Source organism: Salvelinus fontinalis, chromosome 16, assembly GCF_029448725.1.
Source record: "Salvelinus fontinalis isolate EN_2023a chromosome 16, ASM2944872v1, whole genome shotgun sequence".
Taxonomy (NCBI): domain Eukaryota; kingdom Metazoa; phylum Chordata; class Actinopteri; order Salmoniformes; family Salmonidae; genus Salvelinus; species Salvelinus fontinalis.
Genome location: NC_074680.1, coordinates 40,642,491 through 40,656,733, shown reverse-complemented (window position 1 = coordinate 40,656,733; position 14,243 = coordinate 40,642,491). Strand labels below are relative to the sequence as shown.

The following is a 14,243-nucleotide window of genomic DNA, read 5'->3' as shown; positions in this document are numbered from 1 at the left end:
TTTGACAATTATGGCAACAAACTGCCAAAAAGTAGGCTATTTGAACTTGAGTATAAAACTACAAACAATATCTTTGATAATGCATTCTCAGTCCCATTTTATTGCTTTCAATTCCAAACAAGGTACAATGTCATGACATTCCAAGACAGATACCAACACTGTCATTGAAACATTCTTTGAAATTCCCATCTACAAGCTTTTCAAAACCTGTTGTTTCCAAGTGCATTAGGTTTAGTAGCAGTTATATTGAAAACTAGTCACATGGACAAAGATAACACAGATCACTAGAATAGGAAAACTCCAAATGCAAACTTTTGGAGGAGAAACAACAAGTGGGAATCCCAGACACCACAAATAAAACAAGATTATTCAATCAAGACCATTCACCACATAACATATTCAAACAGTTACAAAAACATTACAGCTATGGTATTTTGAATTTGAAAACATTCACATTTAATAGTAAATTTTGTTACATTTTAGTAGACGCTCATCCAGAGCGACTTACAGGAGCAATTAGGGTAAAGTGCCTTGCTCAAGGGCATGTCGACAGATATCACTTAGTTCCCTCTGGGATTCGAATTAGTGACTTTTCGGGTACTGACCAAACGCTCTTAACCGCTAGGTTACCTGCCGCCCCTGTAGATTTGTTTGCAGACATTAATGTCCACAATGTGCTAACATCTACAATCTTGAGGATCCAACAACTTCATCACTTCTAAAGTCTTGATGCAAACTAGGACTAAAATCTGACCGAACCAGATTCAATCATCAGTCTCTTCCAGTTGCCAGCTACAATGACTGGCCGCTTCTTCTGAAAGGGAAGAAACATGAATTTACATAAATTATTTATAATGTACATGCATATAATGTATACTGATGATTAACTTGAGATTATTGATTCACTTTGGTTTTACATGTGGTGCATTATTTTTTATATGCAAACTAAATTTCCCAATGGGATAATAAAGTTGAACATTTTAAATGTATAGTAGTATTACTAAACAATGTTAGAATTCAAAAGTTTAAAAACTTAATCTGAAGCACAGGTAACCTTCAACAGAAAAAAAAGCAAAGAGTTCAAATGAACTCACAATCATTCTATGGAGACAACTCTCAATAAAAAGTTGAGAACATTTACAAACCTGATTGAGACTCGGTGGGGGAGCTTCTCCAGCAAGTCTTCATGAAGTCATTCACAATCAGCTTCTCACACTCTACTTTCACTTGGTATTGAGGAATGGGGAGCTTGTTATTATTATCCATTTTCTGAACTGTCACTTTCAGCAGCTTATCAGCAAGGAGCTCATAGAACCCATCAAGGGCATTGTCATCCCAGCTGCCTTCTGAGTTCTCAAATTCAGCCAGGGAACACAGAAAGGCCTGAGGAGGGTGTTCTAGTAGCTGAGGTGGAACAGACTTCAAAGACTTCAAATCAGTTTCTGACTCATTTCCATAATCCACAAAGACAACAGAGATAACATCCATTTTGCTAACAATCTGAGCTCGATACCATTGTTCGTCTTCGGCAAAGAGAGCCAGACAAAGACTTCCAGGGCTCAGGGTAGACATGAGGACTGTGTCCTTATGCTCAGAGTTTCCAATGAGCTGACAAACTTTAGAGATTTCAGCAAGCTCCTCAGAGTTTGCATACTGGCACCAGAAATAACTAGGGCCCGCTATGGAGGAGGCGTACACATCCAAAGTCTGTCCCAGGAATATATCCAGTTTCCAGAATTGCAGCAGTGTATTATGCTCTCTGTCACTCCTCTCTATCTGGGATGGCAAAGATCCAGAACTTGGGCTTTGTTGGTCAAGGTGAGAGTCTCCAGCTGAACAACACATATTTAGTGAATCTGCTAGTATGATGTTCTGGTCCAGACAGACCTCCCAAGTGGATCCAGTGTCTTTGATGAACTTACATTCCCATTTCCTTGCACTGTCTGCACCAGCAACTTTTTTGAACTGGCAACTAATTTCCTGCTCCAATCCTTTGTCTTTAGTGTCCGCAAGTCCACTTAAAGAACAATGGATGCTAAATCTTGGGTGCTCCAGGAACTGGGTGTCCACCCTGCAAACCTTGAGGGGTGAAATGTATGCTTCATTACCAAAGTCTATGTATTGCACATGAATTTTGTCTTCTCCATTTGTTTCTAGAATGACTGCACGATACCAGGAACAGTCTTCTGGAAACTCAGAATTCACCAGATCCCCTGGCTGTGGATTGGCAACGTTCTTGCGTGCAACACCATCTGATTGGTCAGAATTGAGTCTTTCCACAAGAGAGAACAGATACTTTTCATCCTCTACTAATTGAACGAAGAAACTTGATGGACTGTTGCATTGTGAAACATAGACATCTGCTACCCAACCTGGTTTTATTGATCGTTTTGGAAGATTTTCAAGTTTGGGGACACTCTCAGAAGGTACATTGGATCCACTTGAGGAGACTCCTGCAAGACCATTATAAGAGATTGTCCTGACTGCCAGAGTGTCTCCTGAACATTGCGTGGTGCTTGGTGATCTATTCATCACTGGAACCTCAGTGGAATTCAATTTGGGAGTTATTTCTTGTGTAACATGTTTATACTCAGACCGGTTGAAGCTTTCATTTGAAATGGTCACGTCAGAGAAGAGCTCGTCAGCACACTCTGTTTTGCTGTGGACGTGCAAATCAGAGCAATGCAAGTAACTTCTCATCAAGTCGTTGATAACATGCTCCTCACACTCCACTTTGACCTGGTATTGTGGGGTGAAACTTTCCAGATTATTATACATGTTCTGAACTGTAACTTTTAGTGGTTTGTCAACTATAAGCTGATAAAACCCATCAACAGTGTTGTTATCCCAGGCACCTTCTGGGTGCTCAACTCCAGCCAGAGAACACAGAAAGGCCTGAGGGGCGCTCTCTAGTAGCGGAGGTGGAATTGACCTTATCGCCTTAAGATCAATTTCGGACTCATTTCCATAGTCCACAAAAAGAACAGTGAAAAGATAATTCGTTTTGCGAATAATCTGAGCTCGATACCATTGGTTGTCTTCTGCAAAGAAAGCCAGACAAGGACTTCTGGGGTTCAGGGTATCCATTGGGACAGGGTCCTGCAGGGCAGAGTTTACAAACTCTTGAACAATTCCTGAGATCCTGTATAGCTCCTCAGAGTTTGCATGTTGACACCAGAAGTAGTTAGGTTCAACTATAGAGGACGCATAGACATCTAAAGCCTGGTTCTGGGAAACGCTTGGCTTCTTGTACAGCATGGGAATCGTGTTTTCACCCAAACAAGACAGTTGTGATACATCTGCTCTGCCTGTTTGACTAGCTTCACCTAAGGAATGTGCCAACACAATACCTTGATCTTCTAGACTGACCTCCCAAACTGATCCGGTCTCCTTCATGAATGTGCATGCCAGTTTCTTCTCAGCATTTTCTGTTGTTGTAGCCTTTTTGATCATCGATGTGACATCTTCCTCCCATGTCCCTTTGTTAGCATTATTTGTTCTACTAAGTACACAGTGAATACTGAACCTGGGATATTCTATGAACTGCTTGTCGAGTTGTTTAACATTCAGGGATGGAATAGTTGCTTCATTTCCAAAGTCTATGAATTCGACATGAACGGTTCCATTCCCAGGTTTGCGTCTAACAACTGCACGATACCATGAGCTGTCTTCGGGATACTCCGCATTCACCAAGTCACCGAGCTGCAGTTCGTTCAAGTCAACTGGAGGGGCATCACAAGATGACTGTGAGTCATTTAGTTTCTCCACAAGAGAGAATACATCATCTTCATCCTTTGTGAACTGAATAAAGAAACTAGAGTGGCTGTTACAGTGTGAAACATACACCTCCGTTACCAACCCTGGTTTCAAGGGTCTTGAGGGAAGGTCTGTGAGTTTGGAGAAACGACATATCTGTCCATCATGTTCAACCATAGGCTTATTTTCAGGTTTGTCCAACAGTGACTGCTGAGGAGTAGACTGTCCAACTTTTCTTTGCGGGGATGCGAAACACATTGCAGTGCTACTGTGCTTTATTACAGTTCCCCTGGCAGCCCAATCCTGAGATGTTGGCATTTGCACACGTTCTGGCCCTTTAAATTTGGTCTGAAATTGAGCTGTGCATCTTGAAGTAGTTGATAGTTTAGAGCTCAGAGAAGACGATTGGACTAAAATTATTTCTTTTCCTGGTCTTGCCTCATTTAGCTTCTCTCTGACCATCTCATTTATATGTGTCGTTCCGTCATACAGTTCAACTAAAAGCTTTCCACCAGAGTCTTTAGCCACCGCTGTGATGGTAAAGCTCAGGTATGTGGCATGCTTTTCAAACCAGCGGTTGACCTCTTGGGATACATCTTCTGGAACACCGAAGAGTCCAAACAGAACAGCTTGCACAGGAACTGACATGAGCGAGCCGGCTTCTACAGGACAGGAAAGGATGTCTGATTGACTCAATGTGACTGTGTCACCATAATCCACAAAGTGAACCTGGAGGGTTGGATGTGTTGCTTTAATCTGTCCTCTGTACCACTGGTTATCAATGTATTTAGCAAAACAAACAGTTTCTAGTGATCGAAGACAGTTTGTGCTCTGCAGTGGTTGGTGGCAAAAATACTGAACATCTTTTGTCAATTTGTCAATCACATGAGAATTTCTTTCAAGCTGGCCGTAGAAGTGAGCAACACTTTTTGCACTAGTTATCCACACCTTCTCTTTCCCTCCAACTTCAATGTTGTGTAATGAGAAGTTTTCCGTGTCGGGCGGAGCAGAAGAAAGTGGAGGCGATTTTAGAGGAGCTGGGGTCTTCACTCCTTTCTGAACCAGAAGTTTGCATGCACTTTGAACTGGTGTTTCAATATCTACCATATTAACCACCAAGCCTTGGGTGTCACGCATGACTGCATGTACGGTGCATTTCAAGCCTACATTAGAGTCAGCAGTGGAATCTACAAACTTCTGGAACTCCGATGAGGCAGCATCACTCCAATCTGCTGGAACAGGACTTGTAGGCGTGTTCAGATTCTGCAGGAAACACTGAAAGGCCTGGGTCTTCAGTCTTCGAAACACTGGGTCCAGGGGGCGCAAGTCCTGCAGAGAGACACGCCTGGTTTGTCCGTAATCTATGAGCCGCACATCTACATGGGGAGACTGATCATTCTCAACAATCCGTGCTCTGTACCACATACCATTGTCATGATCCAGAGCAACACAAATGTCTCCATCAATTTGCTGTGGAGGACTGGAGGTATAATGATACTGCATTTCTTGCATAAGGATCTGAAGACTTGTACTCTCCTGTGCTATCTGGCACCAGAATTTTGCTGGACTTTCAATGCAAGATACTTTGACTTCCAAGGTGCTTCCTACCTGGAACCAATGTTCATTGAGGACAGTCTCTGTTGCTGACGGAAAGTGTGGAGTGGTAAGGGGATGCACACGGTTTTGTATGTCTCTGGCAAAGCTTTCCTCTGTGACTCGTGGTGGAGGCCTCTCTGACTCCAGAAGACATCTCTCTTTCACTCCAAAAAGTTTGTTGATGTTTACATTGTCGTCTCCATAGAGTGTCACACAGTTGATGCCTTCTGACAAGTTGTGGTATTCAAATTTGGCAATGACGGTCTTATGCAACAGCACAGATTTCAGATACTTGATTTCATCCACTGTCCATCCAATGCCTCTGTCCTCAATACCGTGGAGGGAGCAAACATAAGTTACAACTGGCATTCTGAAGAACTTGGCAGCCAGTGGTCTGATGTCACCCACATGGACGAAGTCCGTCTTCCCATTATCGACATGTAGTACTTCCACAGCACTCTCTGATCCAATGTCCTGCTGTAGCAGAGATCGATACCACTTGCCATTGCTCCCTCTTGCTGCACATGGAGCGCCTGAGGCCGTCTGTCTTGCCTTGCAAAAAGTAGATCTTCCTTCGTAATATTCATCAATCTGCTCAGAGAGTTTCTTCAGCTCCTGAGAGAAAACTGAGAGTTTGCAGAAGATACGATGTGGGTTTATCACCTCTGTGACTTCCACAGTCTCAATGAAGTCTGTTAGCAGTTCTGGATAGAAGTATTGTTGAAACTTCTCAATTTCTATCCCAGCATCAGTCTGTTTGTGTAACACTGTAGGTGGCAATGTCTCTGTGGAGGAGACCTGACTCTTTGGCAAGTTCAGAGACAATAGAACAAGTTGTTTGAACTTGTCACTGGGGAGCTTTCTGGCAAAGCCGACTTCATACATATGTTTGTTAATGATTGGAATATAAAGGAGGACTGTTCTGTCTGGCATCAATACATCCTGAACCATTCCATTGACCGTTTTGCCGCAAAGAGACTCCAAAAAATCTGAGGCTGTTGGAGTCCATTTGTTTTCATGTGATAAGGGGGATACATTGGCAAGAACACAGAACTCCACTTCTGGAGGTAAAAGAAAACAGTCATTCTTACCCCATGCTAAGGTGTTGTTTGTAGCAACATGAGCTCTCCCTTCATCAATGAGAAACACATTGTAATGATGCCCATGTCTAGAAATTATCCTAGCTCTGTGCCAGGTTACATTCAGATGAGCTAGACACAAGTCTCCAGGGTTTCCTTCTGATTCACAAAACCTCTGTCTGGGAATCTGAACTCCCCTTCTCATTTGCTGGTAAGCATGTTGCCTTTCTTGATCAAAGTTGCCCCACAATTCCACTAGAGAACCGATAGGATTTAGGTTTACCCTTGTAATGAGAACTGTGACTTGGGATCCTGGCGTTGGCAATCCAGGAATCGAACACATTTTGAGTAGAATTCAGGACAGGTCACAATTAACCTGGGAATACAAAAAAAAAAAAAGAATTAGATATGTGGATGGTAGGCTACACAGGAAGTTGGTGGCACCTTAATTGTGGAGAACGGGCTCGTGGTAATGACTGGAGTGGAATAGTATCAAACACATAGTTTCCAGGTGTTTGATGCCATTCCATTTGCTCCGTTCAGCCATTGTTATGAGCTGTTCTCTACTCAGCAGCCTCCTGTGTTAGGCTACCCCTTTTACAATTACATTAAGCAGACACTCTAGACAGAGCGACTTAGTCAGTGCATTCAACTTTTGCAATGGACATATTTTTTAAATATATGGTCATCCATATGATATTTGTCATTTCTTTGATGATATATGACAAAAATATGTATCTTGCATATGGGACTGTTTTTGTTCAAAACTAAATTAGGAACAAATCAATGCTTATGTATAGTAGGCTACCTTGATCATGAGATTTTTTTTTTTTAATGCGCAACACAATGTGATAGGTGGCCACTTAAAACAGATGGCAAAAAACACTAATTAGAATTGCAAAAAATAGTTATCGAAAGCACTCTTTTATAGTTATTCATTCAAACGTTGCAATAACTATGTGCTACAGTTTACTATTGTGAATTGTGTTTGTCAAACCAGCTAGAGCTGCTAGATGGTCTAACTAACCAACCAGCTAGAGCTGCTAGATGGTCTAACTAACCAACCAGCTAGAGCTGCTAGATGGTCTAACTAACCAACCAGCTAGAGCTGCTAGATGGTCTAACTAACCAACCAGCTAGAGCTGCTAGATGGTCTAACTAACCAACCAGCTAGAGCTGCTAGATGGTCTAACTAACCAACCAGCTAGAGCTGCTAGATGGTCTAACTAACCAACCAGCTAGAGCTGCTAGATGGTCTAACTAACCAACCAGCTAGAGCTGCTAGATGGTCTAACTAACCAACCAGCTAGAGCTGCTAGATGGTCTAACTAACCAACCAGCTAGAGCTGCTAGATGGTCTAACTAACCAACCAGCTAGAGCTGCTAGATGGTCTAACCAACCAGCTAGAGCTGCTAGATGGTCTAACTAACCAACCAGCTAGAGCTGCTAGATGGTCTAACTAACCAACCAGCTAGAGCTGCTAGATGGTCTAACTAACCAGCTAGAGCTGGTAGATGGTCTAACTAACCAGCTAGAGCTGGTAGATGGTCTAACTAACCAACCAGCTAGAGCTGGTAGATGGTCTAACTAACCAACCAGCTAGAGCTGGTAGATGGTCTAACTAACCAACCAGCTAGAGCTGGTAGATGGTCTAACTAACCAACCAGCTAGAGCTGGTAGATGGTCTAACTAACCAACCAGCTAGAGCTGGTAGATGGTCTAACTAACCAACCAACTAGAGCTGGTAGATGGTCTAACTAACCAACCAACTAGAGCTGGAAGATGGTCTAACTAACCAACCAGCTAGAGCTGGTAGATGGTCTAACTAACCAACCAGCTAGAGCTGGTAGAAGGTCTAACTAACCAACCAGCTAGAGCTGGTAGATGGTCTAACTAACCAACCAACTAGAGCTGGAAGATGTTCTAACTAACCAACCAACTAGAGCTGGTAGATGGTCTAACTAACCAACCAGCTAGAGCTGGTAGATGGTCTAACTAACCAACCAGCTAGAGCTGGTAGATGGTCTAACTAACCAACCAGCTAGAGCTGGTAGATGGTCTAACTAACCAACCAACTAGAGCTGGAAGATGTTCTAACTAACCAACCAACTAGAGCTGGTAGATGGTCTAACTAACCAACCAGCTAGAGCTGGTAGATGGTCTAACTAACCAACCAGCTAGAGCTGGTAGATGGTCTAACTAACCAACCAACTAGAGCTGGAAGATGTTCTAACTAACCAACCAACTAGAGCTGGTAGATGGTCTAACTAACCAACCAGCTAGAGCTGGTAGATGGTCTAACTAACCAACCAGCTAGAGCTGGTAGATGCTACCGTGTTCAAAAACATGCCTAGGAGCTGGTCAAGTAGGTGACCAGCTTGCCTAATAAATCACACTGTGATACCAACTATTGGTACACATTCTGAAACAATGCAGTGCAAAAACTTGGACAGTTGACTTACAAGCCAGAATGTTGAATAAAATTACATTTGAACTCAGTCTATCCACATGAGAGTATTATTTTACTTTTTAGAGCGCCAGTACTGCCGTTGAAATTTCTATCACCTGGCAGATGTGCAAAACCATAAACACCTGCAAGACTTCGGTTAATATGCTTGCATGTATTTCCTTGTTGTGCACATGATGCAGGTAGCCTAGCGGTTAAGAGCATAGGGACAATACATTAAAAAAGTCGCTGGTTTGAACCCCCGACCTGACTAGGTAAAAAATCTGTTAATGTGCCTTTGAGCAAGGCACTCAACCCTAACTGTTCCTGTATGTCGCTCTGAATAAGCAAGTCTGCTAAATGACGTGAATGTATAAATGTAAATGACTGCCACACACAGAGACCCGTGTTTTGAAGTTGGTTTAATAATACTTTCCTGTGGATATTGTCTCAAATGTCAACCACCTGAAGGACCAGGGGCCTCCTTTATAAACACTGCATACAGTGCCTTCGGAAAGTATTCAGAGTCCTTATTCTTTGTTACATTACAGCCGTATTCTAAAATGGATTAAATAAAACATGTTACTCATCAATCTACACACAACACCCTATAATGACAAAGTGAAAACATGTTTGTAGACATTTTGCAAATTAATAAAAAGATAACTTATTTACATAAGTATTCAGACCCTTTGCTATGAGACTCGAAATTGAGATCAGGGGCATCCTGTTTCCATTGATCATCCTTGAGACATTTCTACAACGTGATTGAAGTCCACCTGTGGTAAATTCAATTGGTTGGAATGATTTGGAAAGGCACACACCTGTCTATATAAGGTCCAACAGTTGACAGTGTAAGGTCAGAGCGAAAACCAAGCCATGTTGAAGGAATTGTCCGTAGAGCCCAGAGACAGGATTGTGTCGAGGCACAGATCTGGGGAAGGGTACCAAAATATTTCTACAGTATTGAAGTTCACCAAGAACATAGTGGCCTCAATCATTCTTAAATGGAAGAAGTTTGGAACCACCAAGACTCTTCCTAGAGCAGACGCCTCACAAGTCCTCAACTGGGAGCTTCATTAAATAGTTCCCACAAAACACCAGTCTACAATATCAACAGTGAAGAGGCAACTCAGGAATGCTGGCCTTCTAGGAACACAGGAGTGATGGCTGCTGACAATGGGCCTCTGTACACCTATGTAGGTGTAATTCCTGTGATGCCATCTATTTTGTGAAGTGCACCAGTCCCTCCTGCAGCAAAGTACCCCCACAACATGATGCTGCCACCCCCATGCTTCACGGTTGGGATGGTGTTCTTCGGCTTGCAAGCCTCCCCGATCTTTGTCCCCATGTGCAGTTGCAAACCGTAGTCTGGCTTTTTTATTATGACGGTTTGCAGCAGTGGCTTCTTCTTGCTGAGCGGCCTTTCAGGTTATGTCGATATAGGACTCGTTTTACTGTGGATATAGATACTTTCGTACCTGTTTCCTCCATCTTCACAAGTTCCTTTGCTGTTGTTCTGGGATTGATTTGCACTTTTCGCACCAAAGTACGTTCATCTCTAGGAGACAGAACGAGTCTCCTTCCTGAGCGGTATGACGGCTGCGTGGTCCCATGGTGTCTATACTTGCATACTATTGTTTGTACAGATGAACGTGGTACCTTCAGGCGTTTGGAAATTGCTCCCAAGGATGAACCAGACTTGTGGAGGTCTACAATTTTTTTTCTGAGGTCTTGGCTGATTTCTTTGGATTTTCCCATGATGTCAAACAAAGAGGCACTGAGTTTGAAGGTACACATCCAATTGACTCAAATTATGTCAATTAACCCATCAGAAGCTTCTAAAGCCATGACATCATTTTATGGAACTTTCCAATCTGTTTAAAGGCACAGTCAACTTAGTGTATGTAAACTTCTGACCCATAAATAATCTGACCCATAAACAGACCCAGAAATAATCTGTCTGTAATCAATTGTTGGAAAAATTACTTTTGTCATGCACAAAGTAGATGTCCTAACAGGCTTGCCAAAACTATAGTTTGTTAACAAAAAATGTGTGGAGGGGTTGAAAAACGAGTTAATGACTCCAACCTAAGTGTATGTAAACTTCTGACTTCAACTGTATATATATTGTTTTTTTTGGGGGGGGGGTCAAATATTTGGGGATACCTGGCATCCATGAATTGGTTATTAGCTAGGTTTCCATCCAATTTGCGACATTTTCATGTGAATATTCTAAAATCTGCATAAATCAATATGCGCATTATCCAACCAGAGATGTGTTGCCATTAAACTGACTTGTTGCGGATAAAAAGCTGTGCGCGATGACGTAGTGCACATACATTCCCGTTAAATTCCCATGTACCAAATGAAAAATACAAGTTAAATGGGGTTCATTGCATTTTCAACTCCACTGAGTTATGTAGCGAATGTGCCCACTCTGGTGTTGGCTCATGCACTCTAGCCAACAGATCGCAGATACAGTGCGGGTAGACTACATTATGATGTTATTATGGATAAGAGCGATATTATTTGTATTTGTCAAATGGCAGCCAAGCATCAACCCTCATGTCACCCTAATAATATTATTGGAAAGCAACATCAAGCTCATCACCTTGCACATTCACCACCAAGTTCATAATTTATTTCATCTGTAGCATAATTTGTATTATGAATTTTTTTGACCAGGTAAATTGACTGAGAACACTAAATTTAAAGCAACGACCTGGGGAATAGTTACAGAGGAGAGGAGGAGGGTTGAATGAGCCAATTGTATACTGGGGATGATTAGGTGATCATGATGGTAAGAGAACCAGATTGGGAATTTAGCCAGGACACCGGGGTTAACACCCCTACTCTTACGATAAGTGCCATGGGATCTTTAGTGACCACAGAGTCAGTACATCCGTTTAACGTCCCATCCGAAAGACGGCACCCTGCACAGGGCAATGTCCCCAATCACTGCCCTGGGGCATTGGGATATTTTTTTTTAGACCAGAGGAAAGGGTGCCTCCTACTGGCCCTCCAACACCACATAATACACTTCATGCTTTCCGAGTAGTCATTTTTACTTAGACATGTTGGTTATTATATCAATATTTGCACAAAGGTGTTTCCGCCACCATTTATTGCATTATTTATTTTAATGACACAAAAAGAGCCCACCATGTCTAACGAACAAATTGTCTGTCGGACTTTATAACATTGTACCGGCATTTCATGTTTCCATCAGTCCAGTCGTGACTTATTTTTTTTCATGCGTCACGTAATTAAACCTCATGAAATGGTTGGAGGGGAACGTGACCATGAAAAGAGAATGGAGGGCGTTTTCCATGCGGAGTTTTAAAGCTCATTCACACAATTTTAAGACTGTTCTGATTTATAAGGGCGAAAATGCGTATCTATGGTGTGCGCCAAATTTTAGAATCTCATTATTTTCGTACGTGCCTAGACCTTTTATAAATTGTGCATGTAGAAAATTACCTAACGGTTATAATTGAGGTCCTAGCACCATGGTCAATCGGCTGAGTAAGTTCAAATATAATTATATTCAACATTCGTGACAGATCAGGAACGTTTAGGTTTTTGAGCTATGTAAATATGCGTGACTATATGCTGTACACAATGGAAAGCATCGCCAGATTCAGATGGTCAAACTGGATGTCCCAGCGAGTAATACTCTGTCATTCCATGGTGAATGAAAACTTCTGCTAGTTGACATGAAAAACAATATGTCGAATTAGTTCTAAGAAATACCAGCGAGTAATACTCTGTCATTCCATGGTGAATGAAAACTTCTGCTAGTTGACATGAAAAACAATATGTCGAATTAGTTCTAAGAAAGCAGTTAAAAATCAAATATAAATTCAGAATAAATCCTTACCAAATTTGATGTAACTCATGTTTGTGAACATTTTGTATTTCCTCATCGCAATCCAATTGGAATCAACCACCACTTGCAATGGACGCCAAATAATTAGTGTTTATTGGAGCCAGTCTATGGGTGGAGGTGGGGGAGCACCATATACTTATTTAGACATAGCATCATTGTATATGTCTCATTATGGTGTCTGTGAGCATGGGCCGCTCCATTGAACTAGTCAGTTTTCTTCTTCTACTACTTCTATGAGTTGGTAAACAAACTGAAAGGGTGCACACTGTCACCTAGAGTGTGTTTGATCTGGGAATAAAGCAAAGGTTGGCAATTTACTGACACCTGCAGTTATGGAAGGAGGGAGGGATTATTGGTTGATCCCTCCCTCCTGATGACCTATAATTATGTGATCCTTCCTTAACTCATAGGAAGTCCCACCCAGTTGACTACTTCAAAATGGTGAAAGTCCTCAATGGACACTGCCCATACTAAAATGGGGTTTTGGGCACTAGAGTCTTCTATCTCTATGGGGTGCTTGTCACCTGTTGTACCCACAGCCGAAAATGTATACATTAAAGTGCATGAGCATGTTTACAACAATTTTTTGATAAGAGATGAGGCAGAATCTGCTGGAGAAACGGGAAAAAGACTCGGCAACCTTCCTTCTAATTGATTTTAATAGTAGCTGAGATGTCGGTCAATAGACCTTAATCAGACCATGTAGAACTTTTTAACGGTGCGACTCTGAATGCAGCTAAAATCTGACCGTTGCGCGCTCCTCGCAACAAACCAACACAAACAGGTCGGCCCTCTTACCTATGTGAAGCTAGCCAAAATAAGGATTAGCCACAATAGTGGAGTTTGCGGCTCGCCTTCAAAATAAAGGTCCCTAATTTTCATTGATACAAATATTGGAATCTTGACATATTTGGACTAGATCATGTTAAACAAGTTTTGAATGTTATATAAATTCAACAAAAATCAGTTGATCACACTGTGGTTGTATTAGACTTTACAATTGCAATGGTGGCATACTTATATTTCACTACAGCCTTACCTATGGATTGTGGATTCATGAAATGGGGTATCAGTTGACTGACGTGATCTTCCTGTCCGGGTTGGCGCCCCCCTCGGGTTCGCGCCGTGGGGGAGGTCTTCGTGGGCTAAGACTCTAGTCTCAGGGTAGTAGGTTGGTGGTTGAAAATATCCCTCTAGTGGTGTGGGGGCTGTGCTTTTGCAAAGTGGGTGGGGTTATATCCTGCCTGTTTGGCTCTGTCCGGGGGTATCGTCGGATAGGGCCACAGTGTTTCCCGACCCCTCCTGTCTCAGCCTCCAGTATTTATGCTGCAATAGTTTGTATCGGGGGGCTAGGGCCAGTCTGTTATGTCTGGAGTATTTATCCTGTCTTATTCGGTGTCCTGTGTGAATTTAAGTATGCTCTCTCTAATTCTCTCTCTCTCTTTCTCTCTCTCCCTCTTCTCTCGGAGGACC

General features: G+C 42.2%; 1 protein-coding gene across 1 annotated transcript; it reads right to left on the bottom strand.

Annotated features, from left to right (window-relative positions):
* Positions 1-92: 92 nt before the first annotated feature.
* On the bottom strand, positions 93-12,847 carry LOC129813160 (tudor domain-containing 6). Its single transcript, XM_055865406.1, has 3 exons — positions 12,762-12,847; positions 1,146-6,807; positions 93-814 (listed from the first exon to the last, which is right to left on the bottom strand). The coding sequence occupies exons 2-3, from the start codon at positions 6,772-6,774 to the stop codon at positions 765-767; spliced, it is 5,679 nt and encodes a 1,892-aa protein (XP_055721381.1). The 5' UTR covers positions 6,775-6,807; positions 12,762-12,847; the 3' UTR covers positions 93-764.
* Positions 12,848-14,243: the final 1,396 nt, after the last annotated feature.

What these genes read in the sequence shown, in the direction of transcription:
- LOC129813160 (XM_055865406.1), bottom strand. Translation starts at nt 6,774, where the DNA reads ATGTGTTCGATTCCTGGATTGCCAACGCCAGGATCCCAAGTCACAGTT. An exon ending in CCCCACCGAGTCTCAATCAG is followed by an intron (nt 815 to 1,145) that starts GTTTGTAAATGT and finishes CTTCCCTTTCAG; the next exon opens with AAGAAGCGGCCAGTCATTGT.